The sequence below is a fragment of the Chenopodium album genome, chromosome 11, assembly GCF_948465745.1.
Source record: "Chenopodium album chromosome 11, dcCheAlbu1.1, whole genome shotgun sequence".
In the NCBI taxonomy this organism is placed as follows: Eukaryota; Viridiplantae; Streptophyta; class Magnoliopsida; order Caryophyllales; family Amaranthaceae; genus Chenopodium; species Chenopodium album.
Genome location: NC_137844.1, coordinates 2905074 through 2925279, shown reverse-complemented (window position 1 = coordinate 2925279; position 20206 = coordinate 2905074). Strand labels below are relative to the sequence as shown.

The 20206-nt window shown below is 35.8% G+C and overlaps 4 protein-coding genes across 4 annotated transcripts; all 4 read left to right on the top strand.

Annotated features, from left to right (window-relative positions):
- Positions 1–2423: 2423 nt before the first annotated feature.
- Positions 2424–9817, top strand: LOC145567167 (protein NETWORKED 1D-like). Its single transcript, XM_081626403.1, has 4 exons — positions 2424–2559; positions 3097–3299; positions 3752–7824; positions 8432–9817. Exons 2-4 carry the CDS (start codon positions 3212–3214, stop codon positions 9584–9586), a joined length of 5316 nt encoding a protein of 1771 aa, XP_081482529.1. The 5' UTR covers positions 2424–2559; positions 3097–3211; the 3' UTR covers positions 9587–9817.
- A 1151-nt stretch (positions 9818–10968) lies between these two features.
- LOC145568082 (receptor-like protein 7) lies at positions 10969–12324 on the top strand. Its single transcript, XM_081627517.1, has one exon. It carries the CDS (start codon positions 10969–10971, stop codon positions 12322–12324), a length of 1356 nt encoding a protein of 451 aa, XP_081483643.1.
- Positions 12325–12765: 441 nt separating this feature from the next.
- On the top strand, positions 12766–13635 carry LOC145568081 (receptor-like protein 43). The gene has a single exon (XM_081627516.1). The coding sequence runs from the start codon at positions 12766–12768 to the stop codon at positions 13633–13635; it is 870 nt and encodes a 289-aa protein (XP_081483642.1).
- A 3443-nt stretch (positions 13636–17078) lies between these two features.
- LOC145568079 (receptor like protein 27-like) lies at positions 17079–19379 on the top strand. Its single transcript, XM_081627515.1, has one exon. The coding sequence runs from the start codon at positions 17079–17081 to the stop codon at positions 19377–19379; it is 2301 nt and encodes a 766-aa protein (XP_081483641.1).
- The last annotated feature ends 827 nt before the right edge of the window (positions 19380–20206 follow it).

Sequence of the window (20206 nt, the reverse complement as noted above, 5' to 3'; positions counted from 1 at the left end):
ACAAAAGAAACGTGGTCCAATTTGTAAAGAGAGAATGTCATGTAAAGGAGAGAAATCCCTGCGCTCCACTTTCCTGGTGTGGAATGGGCAACCTTCTCCACCGTCCACGGAGCCCGCCTTCAATAAAAAGTTTTGCAGTTTATAAAAAACTGCTCAATTTTTAATTACTCCTAATTAATTAATTTTATACCTTAATTAAATCACTACCAATTTTTTTGTTTGAAGGAATTAAATTACTACCCTTTGTACCACTTGCTTCTTTACTTCTTTAGGTCATTTATCCGTCTTCTTTTGCAGTAAAAAAAAAAAAAAAAAAAACTGAAAAGGCAAAAGTACATTGTACATTTGTACATACGGTAATTATTGCAAAAAAAAAAAAAAAAAAAATAGTACTTCATGATTCATAAAAAGGGTGGACCAACTCTATTTCGATTTTTGTACGGAGTACGTATGAAATTATATATGTGTATGAATGTACGATCCTTTTCTATAGATCGGATATTGGATATTAATTCGGATATTAAATTCTAAACTTGAAATCAAATATATCTATCTATTACTAATACTAAAATAGCAACTGCTGACATTATCATACCTAAAATTAGGCATATGTTATATTTGGTCAGCTATATTGTTATTAGTATCAATTTACGAAATAGCCTATTCTCTTCAATAGTAAAAAAATTAATTTTTCTTCCTTATGTACCCCTTCAATCATTTGTATGAGCTCTATTTTTTTTTTTTCACTATTTGATGTATTATTTGTTGGAAAATGATATACATAGCCCTTAGGAAGTATAAAAAAAAAAACATAAATAAACAAAGAAGTATATTAAAAAAATAAAATATTGAAGATAAAGTAACATTAATTACACCGATTTGTGCGTGATTTTATCATGAATTCCAACTTAATTCCATTTTAGGAAGTATATTTAATGCTTATGGGCTACATATATCATTACCCTTATTTGTTTTGGGATTTTTTTTTTTTGTTTTTCATTTTTGTATGGAAAAAAATAAACAAAGTTAGAAAATATTATTTGGTCAAATGATGCATCGCACGAGACTAAGGGCCTGTTCATATTTACTTAATTTCAGTTCAGTTCAGCTCCAATCAGTTCAGTTCAGTTCAGTTCCAATCAGTTCAGTTCAGTTCAGTTCCAATCAGTTCAGTTCAGTTCAGTTCAGTTCAGCTCTTAATTTCCCTCTCACATAAAATATTCATTTCAGCTCAATTCAGTTCAGTTCAGTTCAGTTCAATTCCAATCAGTTCAGTTCAGCTCCAATCAGTTCAGTTCAGCTCCAATCAGTTCAGTAAATATGAACAGGCCCTAATCTAGTTAAAACAACTATAACAAAATCCTACTTGTACATGCATAACAAATTAATACAAGTAACGTTTTTTCCCAAAAAAAAAAAAAGAAAAAAACTCATTTTATTTTAAAAGGTTTGACTCATTTAGATCATCATATCTTCAACTATGTGTAAATTTTTTTTTTTTTTTGAAAATTACATGGAGACGGATTTAACATATTTCATTTATTAGTATTTGCATATCATACTATATAAATAAAATAAGATACGGAGTATAATTCAAATTATTTTATTTTGACCATATAAATAATATAAGTTACTCAAAATTTAAAAATTAGATGTAGCTTTTTTTAATAATCAAAGTTATTGACTCTATGACCCAAACATTCCAAAACAAGAACATAAAAAGAAAAAGGAGGGATTATCATAGCGTATGTTAGGCAGTATCATGTATACACGCATCTTATGATACCATTGACCAAAATCATCTTAATAAGGATCTTAATATCTTATTGCAGTGAAAGAGGGATCATAGATTAGAATAACTTGGGTTTTGCGTAAGCTTAGAGTACTAAAATATTCCCAATTAATTCATCAATCATACACAAAATTTCATATTATATGCTTGATTAGCAAAATAATGATGTCCATCAACTTCTAGAGACCCAAGGAAGAACCAACATTTTCAATAATCCCATTTAAGACTAATTTCGTCATTTAAAATCTCATTACCTAGTCAATATTTTTGCTAACATTAAAAAATAAATCTTACCAAATCAAATCAAATCAAATCAAATCAAATTAGTACTTAATTACCAACGTTCTTCTCAATTAATTACAATCCCATAGGATTTGCCCCAAATCTCTCAACTAAATTAAGAAATTAAAATCACCCCAAAAACTAATTATTTTCATTTTTCACATAAAATACTTAAACTTTGGGACCCACTTGATAAAATATAACGTATAAATACGATTCAAGTACAATATAACCCCAAAAAATACATAAAAATTAAAAAATTTGCCAATAATTGTTTTCTTTTTCAGCGTGACAGCCCTCCAAACAGTAGAAAGCAGAGAATAAAAAGCAAAGTAAAAACAGAGGAGAGAGAAAATAAAGGTACACAGAGGATCAGTTCTGTAGTTCTAGAGAGAGAAAGTGAGAGATCCAACGGTAATGGGGTGAAAAACATGGAATCAAACTGAAGAATTCAACTGGGTTTCATTTTATTCAATTTTATTTTGGTAAGTTTTAATTTAATTTTTGATATATTATATAGTTTTTGTATTTTGTCTTGGATCATTTTGACTATTGAATGAGAAACTAAAAATCCCAACTTTTTTTTTGGGTTATGGTATTAAATTTCATGAATTTAGGATTTTTAGACTTGTCATAAACTCATAATTTAATTTCAGAATTATGTTGTTGGGATTTTCCAGTTGGTTGGTGGGTTTTGGTTGAATTAGTAGCTTTAATAAAGTTGAAGTATTCAAGATGATTCCTTTTCAATGAAATAATCATGGGTCTGACCATCTAAGTATAATTTGTCCCTTTTATTTCATAAGTTTTTGTTTTATGTAATTAATTCTGGAAATTTGATCTTATTGTAAAATTGGGGTTTTGGACTATTTGTTGAATGTTCAGGTGCTTTGGAAGGGAAATTTTGGCCTGTTTTAACATAATAAGATTATTATATGTTCGTCCCGTTTGTTTTGATGGAAAACATTTTTCAAGAAAATGATTTTGGTTATTAACCTGAGATCATTAATTTTGGTTTGCAGGTACATATAGTTGAAGGGTACAGTACCTTGTTTTTTGTGTAGCACTTTGTGCTAAGTGATTAAGGCAGTTTGATCAGGCTGGCATTGTGAAATTGAGATAGTTTTTGACTGAATTATGGCGAAAAGTAAAGACATGTATTCTTGGTGGTGGGATAGCCATATTAGCCCGAAGAATTCGAAATGGCTCAAGGAAAATCTCACTGGTATAATGTGCTTTTCTTCTGGCTTTGTTTTGTTGCAATTTTCAAGGCGATTTATGCAACTTCTTGTTAGATATATGGTTTGTACGATGTCAAGATTATAATTTGTTAAATTGAGTAGTATGTGATGTTGAAATGTTTGTATAGTTGTATTGTATGTGTAGTGAATGGTTGGATTTTTTGAAGGTAGATTTAAAAAGGTTGAATTGCTTTTTTTTTTTATGTTTGAGTATTGGAAGTATTGTAATATCCATTCTGGATTCATGCAAATGCTGTACTTATTGTGGTGTTTAAGTGTTGATATGCAATTGATGTCGAGTCTGAATTTGGAAGTGTTATCATAGCATCTAAATGCTTAATCTTGTCACAATTTCTGCCCTTTCTATACTGCAAAAATTTGTTCCGAATTTCGCCTTTCTAGCTATAGTGATTAACTCTTGCACTCTTTCTTGTAGATATGGATAGCAAAGTGAAAACAATGATTAAACTCATTGAGGTAGATGAGGACTCTTTTGCAAGGAGAGCTGAAATGTATTATAAGAAACGGCCTGAGCTTATGAAATTAGTTGAGGAATTCTATCGTGCATACCGTGCATTGGCTGAAAGATATGATCATGCTACAGGGGTGATTCGCCAGGCTCAAAAAACAATGGCAGAACACCAAGTTCCTTTTATAATGAATGATGATGGGCCTGTGAATGGCACTCAAGATTCCGGTCCCCATACGCCTGAAATACAGGCTCCTACACGAGCTTCATTTGATCCTGATGAATTGCAGAAGGGTGCAGTGGGTTTATCATCTGAGTCTGATACTGTAGCTGGTAGAAAGGGAACAAAGCAGCTGAATGGGTTAGGGAAGGCAAGAAAAGGTCTTAAATTTCAAGAGGCAGAGGAGAGGGAAATCGTGGAAAAGATTGAGAAGCATCTTGCCGAGACTAAAGCTTTCTCCGAATCTGAGAGATTAGGAAAATCTGAGACTGACATTCAAGCTCTGAAAGAAGCCCTTGCCAAACTAGAAGATGAGAAGGAAGCTGGCTTACATCAGTATCAGCAGACTTTAGAACGATTGTCTAAACTAGAGTCTGAAGTCTCTCAAGCCAAGGAGGATTCTCAAGGATTCAACGAACGAGCAAGCAAGGCTGAAGCTCAAGTGCAAAGCTTGAAGGAAGCCCTGGAAAAGGTAGAAGCTGAAAGGGAAGCTAGTCTGCTTCAGTATCAGCAATGCCTGGACAGGGTATCCAGCTTGGAAAGCCATATATCTCGTGTGGAAGAGGATGCGGGACAGCTTAATGAACGAGCCTGCAAAGCCGAAACAGAAGCTGAAGTGTTGAAAGAAGAGCTTTCTCGATTGAAGGCTGAAAAAGAATCTCTTCTTTCCAAGTATATGGAATCTTTGGAGAAGATAGCCAACTTGGAGAACAAATTGTTGCTAGCTGAGGATTATGCCAGCAGGACTAGTGAGAGAGCTGACAGAGCTGAAAAAGAAGTTGAATCTTTGAGGAAAACTATAACCAAATTAACTGAGGAGAAGGAAGCTGCTGTTCTTAAACATGAGCAGTGTTTGGCCAAGATAGTGACCTTGGAACGTGAAATTGTTCTCATGCAGGAAGAGGCTGAAAGGCTAAAAGCTAAGGTTGAAGATGGGGTAGCGAAGTTAAAGGGAAGTGAAGAACAGTGCTATCTGTTGGATAGGTCAAATAATTCTTTGCGGTCTGAGGTGGAATCGTTGGAACGGAAAGTGGATTTCCAGGACCAGGAGCTATCTGAGAAGCAGAAGGAATTAGGTAGACTTTGGACATGTGTGCAGGAAGAACGCATGCGTTTTATGGAGGCTGAAACTTCTTTCCAGTCACTTCAGAATCTGCACTCGAAAGTCCAGGAGGAGCTCAGATCTGTTGCTGCTGATCTTCACAAGAATGTTCAACTTTTGAAGGACCTCGAGAATCAGAAGCAGAATTTAGAAGACGAAGTTCAGAAGGTAAAGGATGACAACATGAGCCTCAACAACCTTAACCTGTCCTCGGCTGCTTCAATAAGAAGCATGGAAGAACAGATCTTTGATTTGAAGGAGGGTAAAGGGAAGCTTGAACATGAACTGGAGCTTCAGCTTGATCAGAGGAATAATCTTCAGCAAGAGATATCCTCGCTGAAGGAGGAAATAAATAGTCTGAGCCAGAGACACCAAAATATGTTGAGGCAGGTGGAGTTGGTGGGCTATGATTCAGAATCTTTTGGTTCATCTGTAAAAGAGATGCAGGATGAGAACTCAAAGCTCAAAGAAAGCTTCCGGAGCAGTGAGATTGAGGTAGCTACGGTAAAGGAGAAGCTGAAGGTAATGGAAGAACTTGTTCAAAAGAATGAGCTTCTGGAGAATTCTCTGTCAAATTTGAATGCTGAGCTAGAAGCTGCAAGAAAGAGGGTGAAGGAGTTGGAGCAGTCCTTCCAGATGCTTCTAGGTGAGAAGTCTACACTTGTTGCTGAGAAAGGTTTTCTGATATCTCAGTTACAGATTACAACTGAGAATCTAGAGAAACTCTCAGAACAGAACACTTTCTTGGAGAACTCTCTTTTCGATGCCAATGCAGAACTTGAGATGTTGAGGGTAAAATCTAAAGACTTAGAACATTCATGCAAGATCCTTGATGACCAGAATTCTGCCCTTATTGCGGAGAATCAAACATTGACATCTGAGCTGGAAACAACACACTGTAAGTTGGAAGAACTGGGTAAAAGACATGCAGACTTGGAGCAAAGATTCACAGGTTTGGAGGAAGAGAGAGAATCCACAACCCAGATGGTACAAGAACTGCAGGTATGCTTAGATACTGAAAAGCAAGAGCACACTAACTCAAACCAGTTGAGTCAGACTCGGATTGCTGATTTGGAAAAGCGGATTCATCTTCTTGAAGAGGCGGGTGATCACATGAGAGAGGAGTTTGAAGAAGAATTAGATAAAGCTGTTAATGCTCAGTTTGAGATCTTCATCTTGAGGAAAAGTATTCAAGATCTGAAAGACAATAATTCTTCATTGCAGAAATACTCTGAGAAGCTTCTGGAAGCATCCAGGTTGTCTGAGAAACTCATTTCGGAACTGGAGAAGGAGAGTCTTGATAAGCAAGATGAAGTTAATGTGTTGTCTGGTCAAGTACAAGGATTGAGAATGGGGATTTTTCATTTGTTAGATGCACTTGAATCTGATGCAGGTTCAGCACTTGATGACTGCGGCAGTGAGGATCAAAGAGTTGTGAACCTTATACATGGAAAGCTTGATGATATAAAAGCATCTCTGTATAAAGCCTGGGATGAAAATCAAGAACATGTAATACAGAAGTCTGTTTTCCTTGCAATGATTTGGCATCTTAAACAAGATATGGCAGATTTAAATGCTGTTATAAACTCCCTCAGGCAGGAGGTTGAAAGCAGGAACCAGGAAGTAAATCAACTCCAGAAAGAGATACAGAAGCTTTTGGAGAGTAATGAAGAGTTAATTCTCAAAGTTAGGGAGGGAAGTCAGAAAGAAGTTGTTCTTCTCACTGAAATGGAAGATCTCCGGGAGAAGTTGTTTAATCTCCAGTGGGCTTATGATGATCTACAGAAAGAGAATTGCAAGGTCATCGAGGAAAAGGGATCATTGATGAAGGCATTTGAAGATTTGGAGGAGGAGAAGCACAACCTACAGTATGAGTGCTCTTGTATGGTCGGGGAGGTAGTTGCACTGGACAATCTGTCATTTATTTTCAAGAATGTCATCTCTGAGAAATCAAAGAAAGTCATACAATTGACTGGGCATATTGAAAAGCTTTGTAGCGACAATAGTATTCTTGAGGAGAAAGTGCAAATAGTAGAGAGGAAACTAGAAGATGCTCGTAGTAAAAATATCAATTTTGAGCTCTCATTGAAGAAGTCAGAGAATGAACTGAAAGAAGTGAGAGTTTCAAATGACAGGTTGAAGGATGAAATAGCTAATGAAAAGAATCTTTTTTGCTTGAAAGAAAAGGAGCTTCTGGAAGCAGAGTCAATGAAAGAGAATCGGGATATCCAATTACTTGAATTGTCCAAGAATTATGCTGAACAACTGAGAGAATGTGAAGACCTTCATGAACTTATTGAATATCTGGATTCACAGATTTCTAAAATGCAGGAGCATGAAAATAGTGAAGCAAGAATCCGGGTTCTGAGCTCTGAATTACAGAAGGGAAAAGACGAAGTCAAACTATGGGAGACTATCGCAGGCACTTTTTTCACTGAGCTACAAAGCTCCAGCGTACGTGAAGCATTGATCAAAGAAAAGTTCTCTGAGCTTCTGAAGGCTTATGAAATCCTTGAAGAAGAAAGTTATTCCAAATGTGTAGATGTTGTTCAGTTGAAAGAAAGAGTTGGGACCCTGGAAGGTGAAAATTCTGAAATAAAGGCTCGATTGGCTGCTGATCTCTCAGCCATTATGTCCCTGAAGGATTCCTTGGTGTCTCTTGAGAAGCATGCTAATTGGCACAAGAAGATTCACAAAACTGACGACGAGGAGAAAGAGGTACTTTTATGTCTAATTAAAAAAATCACCTATTTTTCTAAATGTAATTAATGTTTATGCTGAGAATTTCCCCTCCCTGGGTGCGCCCATTATTAATAGTTGCATACTTGAAAAAATGAGTGGATTGTTATGAGAATATTGTCATTGCAGAATCCAATTTCGCATATCTGTGTTGATAATAAAGGTAGTATTTGTGAGAGGAAATTTGTCTACCACATATGTACTGATCTCCATTGCAAGTCTGCTTCTACCAAACATTGTGCGTGTGTTTTTTGTTTTATTTTTTTTTTATAAATTATTATTATTATTTTTTAATCCATGATAACATGTTAATATTTCCAGTGAAAAACTCATTTCAGTGATAAATTCATTGTTTTATGTGAGGAGGTGGTGTATTTTTGTGGACTTTTCTGTTGCCACTTGCCAACCTAGTTTAGTACTGTTGCCACGGTTGTATCTTTTTATATTTCTTTCTTTTGCCTGCCTTTTGTGTTGTTTGAACTCATCTAACTGTTTACAGTGATTAGCTATTATTATTTATGATTTCTCAAAGAGAACTATGACTATTTAGCTATTGAATTGTTGCTCACATTGTTCATGTTTTTAGGGTGTTGAAAACAACGAAAACCAGAATGAAGATCAGGCACCTGTGTTTGTGAACTTGCATGACATTCAGGCCAAGGTCCAAGATGTGCAAAAGGCAGTTATAGAGCTGAAGCAGCAAGCAGAGGAGGAAAACTCTGGTGTCCGTTCTGAGCTAGATTCAGCATTGCGACAAATCGAGGCACTAAAATCTCAAAGCAGTTCACGCCGTGGGAGTGGAAGATTAAGTAGGCGTGTTGCATCACATCCAGATGAAACAAAGTCCCGAAAAACAAATCCTGATGTCTCACCTCCAGAGGAGGAGCTTCTGATGAAAGACATTATGCTTGATCAGGTATCGGATTGTTCATCCTATGGGAAAAACAGAAAAGTGACGGGGTCCAATGATCAAATTCTCGAGTTATGGGAAACCATTGACCAAGCAGGCAGCATTGATCTCACAGTGGGGAAGCAGAGCAGAGCAGCTCCTACTGTTTCCAACAAGTACTCTCACCTCGACTCTGTAAAAGAGAGCAGGAGTGGTCGTCCCTCAATAGAGTCAATGGTGGAGAAGGAATTAAGAGTGGATGATCAGCAACTGACTTCGAAGAGATTTATGCATCCCGAGCAGGAGGATAACAAGAGGAAGACCCTAGAGAGGCTCGCTTCTGATGTTCAAAAGCTAACCAACCTTCAGATAACAGTGCAAGATCTGAAGGAGAAGTTGGAAATGACTGAACACAACTCCAGCAAGGGAAAGGGTATTGAATGTGACAATGTCAAGGAGCAACTCTTGGAAAGTGAGAATACAATCCTAAAGTTGTTCGAGTACAGTGCAAAACTAATGAAGAACATTGAAAATTCCTCAACAGCATCGTCTTTTGATGGATCAGTTACGGCTGATTCATCAGAAAATGGGGGTGGTAAGAGAAGGAGATGCTTGGAGCAAGCAAGGAGGATATCAGAGAAGATCGGTAGGTTGCAGCTTGAAGTGCAGAAGTTACAGTTTCTTCTAGTGAAACTTGACAATAACAAAGTAGGCAAAGGTGGAACCCGAGTAAGTGAGCGCAGTGCAAGAGTCCTCCTACGAGACTATCTCTATGGTGGAACTCGGACCCCGCGCAGGCGGAAGAGAACTCACTTCTGTGGATGTGTGCAGCCTCACACCAGAGGAGATTGAGGTTGGTGAGGTGTTTAAAGCTTAGAAATTCGATCAGTTTTAGCTTTTCTTGTAATTTTTTCCCCTAATCTTTTAGAACATGTTGACTAGCATATATTCTCTTAATTTTTATGGGAAAGAGAATCTGGTGTACAATATACATGCTAGGCTTTGTTTAGGGTTTTAATCTTGCAACAAGTTAATGCATTTAGGAAGCTAGTTTTTCCCATGATTAAATAATTGATTTCTACACCTCAGAGCGATTCTCGAGTCTTTTTTTGTTTTACATTTAACTATTGCCTCCATTCTGAAATGAGACCTCTCATAACTTAGAATATGAGCTGTATTACGCGGCTATGCAGGAGAAATTGATGTACTTGCAGATGCAACCAGCTTTTGCTTTGTGCATCAAGTGTGATAGCATCAGCAGTTAATCAAGCATTTTCCTTTTTTTAAAAAAAAAATTATTTTTTAAATGTAGATTCTAGTATGTAAAGTTATGGCCTGTGTAATATTTGCTGGATAAATTAGATAATATTCTATGAGATAAGATTGCTGAATGAATGAAAACATGTATTCCACAAGCATCATTCAACTTGCCTATCTTATTAAACACAATTAGTACATTGCTAGAAAATTCTTTGTACCGTTGTAAACGTTTGTCTCTTTCGATGATTCAGAAGATGTCATTACTAGCGAATTTGGATTTTGAAAATTTTTTGACCTTTGGAAAACTATTATCATTGGTTTCCAAAACGAAATAATGTTGACCAATTCAGAGCAAAAGATGCTTAATATCTCAGTATCTATCATCTTTGCTCTCTAGCTACCCTCGTAACAGGGATGATCTACATTGAGGCTCATATGGCCCCGACCCCATAACTTTCTTGAGCGATTAGAAATATACAAGGAATTTATTGCATTTAATATGGATAGAAAAACTATTTCAAAGAGATTAAGGTAATTGTATTTTTAAATCTGAAGGAATTACAAGCATGTTTTACAAAAGTAGCTAATGATAAAGCCTAGATAGTACTCGTACTTTCTTTGCATATATTAGTGGAAATTAAAAAAGATTAGAGGATTTTCATTTCTAGATTCTTTGTAAATAAACGTCTGGTTTGTGTTGCTCCAACTTGTAATATTGACATCTCCAAAGAGAAGTCAAGTCTCTGTTTTGTTCTTTCCTTGTCTTCTCTAGATGGTTTCGTTTTCAATGTTTTGTGACAAATGCTATGCCCCGTCTTCCCCGTTAGTAGACTTGTCGATTGTGATCATTAGCTTCAAGTTTCATCACCATATGTACATTCAACCAAGTGACTGTCTATGGCTATAAAAGCCACTCATTTCTTTGTTATTTGCCAGTTAAAAAATTATTCACTCACAAAATCAGATATATCACAATGGGTTTGGGATGCTTTACATACATGCTTCTTTTAGTTTTAACTTTTTCAATACTTGTTTTCGATTTTTCCGTGCTTGCTAATTCTAACCAGCCTTCCTTGCAGCAATCGAAGCCACTGTGCCATGATCAAGAGAAGATTGCATTGCTTCATTTTAAGCATAGCTTTCTTCTTGATTGTTCTGCATCATCTGATTTCGCGTTTAAATATACCTTTGGATATCCAAAGGTGAAATCATGGCATGATGATTCAGACATTTATCATTTGGAAAATGCCACTGTAAGTGGTGATTGCTGTAGGTGGGATGGTGTCAAGTGCAATGAGAAGACGGGTCATGTGATTGGCCTCGACCTCAGTAGCAGCTGCCTTTATGGCACCTTCCCTTTTAATAGCACACTCTTCAGCCTAAATCATCTTCGTGAGCTTGATCTTTCTTATAATAACTTCAATTATTCTAAAATTCCCTCTGACATTGGTCGTCTATACAAGCTCACACATCTCAACCTCTCCGAGTTAGTTTTTAGTGGTCAAATTCCATCAGAAATTTCAAAACTGTCAAGCCTATCATTTCTTGATCTTTCTGTTAATGGAGATCCTACAGGTGTTAATGAGAAGTTAAATTTGAAACTTAATGATTTGAGTCTAGAGAGGTTGGTTAATAATTTAAGTCGTTTAACCCATCTTTATCTTGATATGGTTGACATATCGTCTGAGTTACCCCTTAGCTTAAGCAACCGAACTTCCCTAAAAGCTATCTCCTTTAATTTATGTAAACTATTGGATGAATTGCCACCAAGTATTTTCTGGCTACCTAAACTTGAAAAAATTTCCTTGGCTTTCAATCCAAAATTAGGAGGATATCTTCCTGAATTTCATTCTAATAGTCCTCTTCGTGCTTTATCTCTATCGGGAACACAATTTTCAGGAGAGTTGTCAGATTCACTTGGAAATCTTGTTTCCTTGAGAATATTGTATCTTGGTAATTGTGAATTCTCGGGAAAAATTCCATCCTCAATAGGTAACTTGACAAACCTCACCTTACTCAACCTTGCCAACAATGATTTCAGTGAACTCCCTCACTCGATCATGAACCTAACACGCCTTACTGCTATATATCTTTCAAACATGATGGATGTTGGTACTGCTGGAATATTGAAATCTTGGTTGTCTAAGCTAAATTTACTCACTCAACTATACCTTCCCCAAATGAATTTAGGAAATGAAATTCTGCCTACTCTGTCTAACTTTACTAGACTCACTTATTTGAACCTTGATAACAACTTGTTAACAGGCCCATTTCCAAGTTGGCTCATGAATCTAACCCAATTTGACACCTTAGACCTATGTGGTAATTAGTTTCAAGGTCCAATCCCACCCTGGATTTCTAACCCAATTTGACACCTTAGAATGCGAGGGCCACTTCCAACACCTCCAAGTTCCATGCTAGTTTATCAAGTCTCAAATAATCATTTCCATGGAGTTCTTCCCCATCATATATGCCGTGCAACTTCTTTAGTCTATCTTGACTTGTCTCAAAACAATCTTATGGGCGGGATTCCAAGCTGCATTGGCCATCAACTTAGTGGTTCTTTGCAAGTTTTAAATGCACGACGCAATAAGTTTGATGGTGTCATTCCCCAAACATTCTCAAAATCATGTATTTTGGAAATGATTAATTTAAGCCAAAATCAATTAGAGGGCAATCTCCCAAAGTCATTGGTCAATTGTACTTTGCTTGAGGTACTTGATGTCGGAAGCAATCGTATTAAGGACACTTTTCCATCATGATTAGGAAGTATGCCCATGTTGCAAGTTCTTATTCTGAGGCATAACAAAATCTACGGGAAGATAGCAACCCCATTCCCTAGTTCAGGTGATAATGATTTTCATAGGCTGCATATAATTGATCTGTCCTATAATAATCTTACCGGTAACTTGCCATCTTGGTATTTTCAAAGTTGGGTTGCAATGACAGTTTCAACTGAAAACTCCTCAAACTCATCCAGTTCCTTTTTTCAAATGTGTTATGTGGACTACGGTATAATCTGTTTGTTTAAAGAGAAATACAATTATGTTGTCACCATAACAAATAAGGGGAGTGAAACATTCTACCCAAAGATAAAAACCGTATTGCGAGTAATTGATTTCTCAAGCAATAAGTTCACTGGTAGAATCCCTAAGATAATTGGAAATCTTAGAGGACTTCAAGCACTTAACCTATCCAACAATAATCTTATTGGTAGTATCCCATCTTCTCTAGCCAACATTACAGACCTCGAGTCCTTAGACCTTTCTCAAAACAAGCTTTCAAGAGTGATCCCTAAGGAGTTGATAGTGCTTAACTTTCTTGAGGTCTTCAATGTATCACACAATCGTCTAGTTGGACCAATACCTGAAGGAGAACAATTCAATACTTTTGACAATAGTTCTTTTGCTGGGAACTTGGCATTGTGTGGAGCTCCATTGTCTGAGAAGTGCAAGAAAGACTCTGTGCCACCATCACCACCACAACAATTGACAAATGATGAAGAGGATACCGAGCTGATTGATTGGATCATAAGATCATTGGGGTGTGTAAGTGGATTTATAATTGATTATGTCATTGGCAAGATATACGTGGCTGATCGACATCATGATTGGTTTATGGAAACTTTTGGAAGGAGATGAAGGAAGAAAACAAGAGTGAAGAGGTCAGCGCAAAGGCTTGGGAGAAGGGTCAGGGCTAAGAAGGTCAAGGGGGGGTCAGGGTCGGAAGTAAAATTAAAGCGCGTCATTAATGGGTCAAGAAGTCGCGGAGTACAGACTCTACAGAATACTCATTTCAATATTGCTTCTGTAAAGTTCCATTAATGTTTAAAAAAAAAAAAAAAATTCTAACAACTACATCCCAACACCAGTTCATTGCAAATCGTTTTAATAACAAAAAAATACACTCATTAACTTATATTGTAGATTTGAGAGTTAGTGATTTCTAAATCTAATTTTGAAGTTGGGAATTCTAAGAAAGAAATCAGATTTATAAGATTATTAAGAAAGGAATCTTGAAGAAGGATTCTAGGTTGTGTAAATTGATAGCAGGAGACGGATCTTTCGGCACATCAATGAGAAAAATGACGACGAAGAATCTTACAGTGAAGTAAAAGCCTTGAAAGTTGTAACTGTAAATCTGAATTAAAGAGAGAGGAGAGAGGAAAAGGCGGAGAGAGAGTGTTCATCTTTTTATTTATTTAGGTGGCCCTTTTGATGACCCTATATCTATTTTCATTTTTATAGGGTTGTTCACAAAAGCCTAATAAAGACCCTTTTAAAAAGAGACCCTATATAAGTCCTGTCCAATTAGATAATTAAAGGGTCATAGCCCTTTAAATTTGGCCCGACCCTACTGCCCATTGGACTACCCTGTCCAATAATCAGGGCTAGACGAGAGTATTGCTCATAGAGGTTTTCGATCCGGTATTTTGCATGGTGTGAGCTTTATATCTTTCTCGTTTGATATTCATATAAATCATTGGACTTACAATGAATAGAGAATGAAACATGAAAGAGTTTGCATGGTGCATGCCTTTAATAGTTTTGTTTGCTAGTAGCTTGTAAATTTTGCTTAAATTATGTCTCATCACTCTCATGTATAATTGTATGGCTGGTTATTAGGTTTTGAAAATAGTCTAATAGCACAAGGCCTCACAACTCATATCAAAAATATGACAATAGTATAAATGTTTCAATGCCCAATTAATTTGTTGAGTAATTTTGGCGAAGTACTTGTTATTGTTAATTTGTTTTCCTTTTAATGCAAACATGACATTACATGCAATAACACAGTTATAATTATAATTCATTGTAGCAACTATGATATTGTATATAAAGCCTAGAAAATTCGATGATTTTTTGTTAATCTGATATATTGGTGTATAGCAACTTGATATTGTACATACATAAAGTCTAGAAAAATTGATAATTTTTTGTTAATCTGATACTTTGAGGTTTTTTGATTGGAAACGGATTCAAATAAACTACTATTGTTATCAAGTGTTTGGTTGGAAGGTTTGAGTAACAATTATCATTATTCAATGGTAATGGTTTCCACCCATTAATTACCTCTCTAAAATTTAAGATAACAATTATTCTAAATAATATTCCTAAAAGATATACTACCATAATCATATATCCTAAAGATATATTTACTAAATAATATCTCAACATAAAATAAACCTAAATATATTATTCTAGTAATAAGATCAATACGAAAAATATATATAATTTCCGATATCTCATATCTCTAAGAATTAACCTTACTCTCCTCAAACAAATATAAAGGAAGAAAAATTTAAGTGATCTCTTTCCATGATTAAACCAAACAAATGCAAAGGTAAAAGTTAAATGATTCCTTTTCCCATTTATTTGTTTCCTTTCTACTCCATTTTCATTAGTCATACAAAACGCCCCCAAATCGTACAACACTACTAATTAGCCAATTGTGTTCAAAACAATTCTACCTTTATCCTTTACGTAATAATGTAATATGAAAACAATCCAATATTTTACTCCCATCTTCTTATATAAGTCCCTTGACCGGTTTTTTAAGGTTACACTAATCACTCTCAATTTTACCTCTTGATGTACTACGTACTCCGTATTAATTTTTAAATAAATAAAAAAAAAAGAAAATAAATTATAAAATAAATAAATTATAAAATGCCCTTTCAGCCCTTTTCCCCTAACCTCTTCCCCGATCCCCAACCTGAATTAACCCCCCTTCCCTGCCGGTGCCAATGCCACCCCACTTTCCTCGAGTTTTCAATCCCTTTACCCCATTAAAACCCCATGAATTTCAGTCACCTTTTCAAATTCTATACCCACTAAATATCACTTGGAATATAATTGTCAATTTCCAGAAAAAAAATCCCTAATTTAATCCGTTCATAATCTCCAATGGGGTAAAAGGTGGGTTTATTTTCAGATTACGTGAAAGCGAGATTGTTCTGAGCAGAAGTGGTAAAGGTAAGATTATTCTATTCAATCATTCGTACTATTAATTAATTCTTTGCCCTGTTTTTCACATTCGTCTAGTTTCTAATGCTCATATAGATTACTGGTGCATTTTCCATGATATATTCCTGCTGTGAGTCTTGTGACCTGTGACCTTTCATCTAAGCTTATTCCTAAAAATTCATGACTTTCTTGCTTTATCATTCAGTTCATGTGTTTGTATATTCTTGAAATTCAGCTAGCAGATTGTTAAAAATTTTTTTTTAAAAAAAATTGGTACGTAAATGAATAAAGACATGAATTTCACACGCTATCATACAACTTTCCTATTTGAATTGATTGAAAATTATTAGTCCATCGACAAGGATTGACATTGTTAGAAAATTCTTAGCCCCGTTCTTCACGTTTGTCTCTTTTCAATGAATCAGAAGATGTTATTAGCTGATTTGGATTGTGGAAATTTTTGATCTTTGGAAATGTGCTGAAAGGAAACAATGTTGACTAATTCAAAGCAAAAGATGCCCAATATCTCAATATCTATCATCATCCTTGTTCTCTAACAAGTAGTAGGAGAGGATCTTCAATAAAGCTTATAAAGTTCCGACTCCAATAACTCTAGATATAAGGAATTCATTATCAATGGTTAGTAAGGGAAGTACATGTTAAAAGTACCTAATGATATGAATCATATGATGTTGTTACTTGGCAAATATATTTTTGGATATAAAAAAGATTAGGGGATTGATATTTCTAATATCTTTGTAAGTAAACGTCTGGTTTGTGTTGGTCCAACTTGTACTATAGTCCATAGTAATCTCAGGAGATATATTAAGTCTACTTCTGTTTGGTTCGTTTGTTCTTTCCTTTTCTTCTCTCAATGATTTCGTTTTCAATGTCTTTTGGCAAGTGCTATGCCCTGTCTTTCCATCTAGTGGAGTTGTGGACTCATCAATTGTAATCCTTAACATCGAGTGTCCTCACTATAAATTCAAACAAGCTAAGTGATTGTCTATTCTTATAAAACCAATTCACATTTCTTTTGTTATTTGCCAATTAAAATTCCTCCCTCACAAAGTCAGATATACACTTATATCACCATGCCTTTTTGGTGGTCTACGTACATGATTGTCTTAGTTTCTTTTTCTGTACCTGTTATCGATTTATTGGTGCTTGCTAATTCTGACCTCCCTTCCTTGCAGAAAACAAAACCACTATGCCATGACACTGAGAAGTTTGCATTGCTTGGTTTCAAGCGTACCTTTCTTCTCGATTGCACAAACTCAAAATCCCACTCTGCATATCCAAAGGTGGAATCTTGGCATGATGTATCAGATCATCATTTGGAAAATGCAACTGTTAGTGGTGATTGCTGCAGATGGGATGGTGTCAAGTGTAACGAGGAGACGGGTCATGTCATTGGCCTTGACCTTAGTAGTAGCTGCCTTTATGGCACCTTCCCTCTAAATAGCTCATTTTTTTCACTTGATCACCTCTTAGAGATCAATCTAGCTGATAATCATTTCAACTACTCTGAAATTCCCTCTGACATTGGTCTTCTGTACAAATTAACAAGCCTCAACCTCTCTGAATCGGGTTTAGGGGGGCGAATTCCTAGGGAAATTTCAAAACTGTCTAGCCTCTCTGTTCTCGATCTTTCTTATAATGATGGCCTTTATCTGTTAAGCCTAGAGAAGTTGCTTCTTAATTTAACTTGTTTGAGCCAACTCCATCTTGACAATGTTCACATACAGTCTCCGGTGCCCTTTTTTTTAAGCAATCAAACTTTGCTAAAAGTTGTTACTCTTCGCAACTGCAGTCTAGTTGGTAAATTCCCAACAGGTCTGTTACAACTACCAAATCTTGAGAAAGTTGTATTAGATTCTAATTTGGGGCTACAAGGCCATCTTCCTGATTTTCAGTCTAGCAGACATCTTAAACATTTAAGTCTGAGTAATACAGCATTTTTCGGAGGACTACCAACTTCACTTGGAAATCTTGGTTTCTTAAATGTTCTTAACCTTAGTTCGTGTAAGTTCTCCGGATCAATTCCACCTTCACTAGGTAACCTGACTAAACTCATTTATCTAGCCTTTAATGACAATGACTTTGGCGGTGACCTTTCCTCCTCTATCAAGAACCTAACACACCTTACCCAATTAGCTACCTTAGATCTATCTAGTAATCAATTTTATGGTGTTATTCCAGAGCAGATTTGCAATGCAAGTTCTCTGAGCTACCTTGACTTATCTAACAACGCCCTCAGTGGAAAGATCCCGAGCTGCATTGGTGATACACTTGGTGACTCTTTACATGTTTTGAACTTACAAAATAATAGTTTTGGTGGTAATATCCCTGATACATTCTCAATATCTTGTAAACTAGAATTGATTGATTTAAGTAAAAATCAATTAGAAGGTAAGCTCCCAAAGTCATTGGTTAATTGTTCACTGCTTCAAGTACTTGATGTTGAAACAAATTTTATAAATGATACATTCCCATCATGGTTAGGAAGCCTTCCCAAGTTGGTTGCTCTCATCCTTGGGCAAAACAAATTTCATGGTAGGATAGCAACTCCAGTGATTGGTCGTGATTTTCATTGCCTTAGTATATTTGACCTATCTAGTAATTTTCTTACGGGTGAGTTACCGGCAGATTATTTTCGAAGTTGGCTTGCAATGAAACCTGATAATCCCTTCGATACATCCGACATTAATGGCAGAATATATATGTCATTTTGTGGCTCATTGTTCATCAAAAACGACAAATACGGATATTATGGGCATTATGCCGTAAGTTATATTGAAGATGGAGAATGGTTACCGATCCGAGTAGTTGATTTCTCAAGCAACAATTTCATGGGTAGAATCCCTGGATCGATTGCGGATGTTGTTGGACTTGCGGCACTTAATTTATCCAACAACCACCTTGTTGGTTGTATTCCATCATCTTTGAGTAATATTGCAGAACTTGAGGTGTTGGACCTTTCTCAAAACATGCTCTCCGGTAAGATCCCTCAGGAGCTGACACAGCTAAGTTTTCTTGGGATATTCAATGTCTCTCACAATCATCTCGTAGGACCAATTCCTCAAGGAAATCAATTTAGCGCATTTGATGAAAGCTCTTATTATTGGAATTTAGCATTATGTGGGCATCCTTTGGCTAACCCTTGTGGTGCACCAGTACTTGATTCGTGCGAGAACATAGACTCCTTGCCTTCATCACCAACAGAGAAAATAGAAGATACCAAGTTCATTGACTGGCTTATCATATCCTTAGGGGGTGTAAGTGGGTTTACTATTGGTTTTATCCTCGGGACAGTCTATGTAGTTGATAGGCTTCATCATTGGTTGATCCAGACTTTTGGAAAGAGGAAGACGAATGCAAAAGCCAGGAGATCCACACCAAGGCGCAGGAGAAACTGATGAACTAGCAGATGTAACCGCCTTTATCTTTGAGCATCAAGTGTTGTTATAGCATCAGTAGTTAATCAAGGATTTTCCTTTTTCTTCTTCATGTGTCTTAGTGTTTGCTATCACTTTCCCACTATAGTATGTTAATCTGGCTGAATAAATAAGATGATATATTTGTACATTAGTGTAGTTAAGTACAATAAACAGAATATTGTTTAATCTGTGCTTAATCAATTCTGATTTGTACATCAATAATTAAATTTCTTGAGGTTTAACATAAGTTAACCTCGAGTAACATTACTGGTGCATTTTCGTAATACCTGAATATTGACATGTGACATTTATCCAAATTTATTGATATCATCTACTATGTAGTACTTATGTTATCTACTCTGTTTCTGTTCTTCACAAAAAAAAAAAAAAAAAAAAAAAAAATAAAAATAAAAAAATAAAAAAATTGTTCTGTTTCTATTACTAATTATGTGTCTTCATTATGCACCGACAGCAAAAATTTTGAACTAATTGCTCGGATTTCTTCACGAATTGATGCCTGATTTTGGGCCTTTTGGCAAAGTTATCTTCTAAGGGAAATCGTTCTCGATTTTACTGTAGGTGTTTGGAAATTGTACAAATAGCAACGTTGCAATGCTAAAAAAAAAAGTTTAAATTAGCAATCTTTGATCACTTGGTCAGTTGCTCAAGCTTAACAAGCTGATGAGTAGCTGACTACACCATTGAGTAATGACTATGTAAGCTTTCTTGATCGAAATTTCCATGAAATTTTCGAATTTTTCTTGGTACGTTAGTCATTGAATAAAACCATAAATTCCACACACATC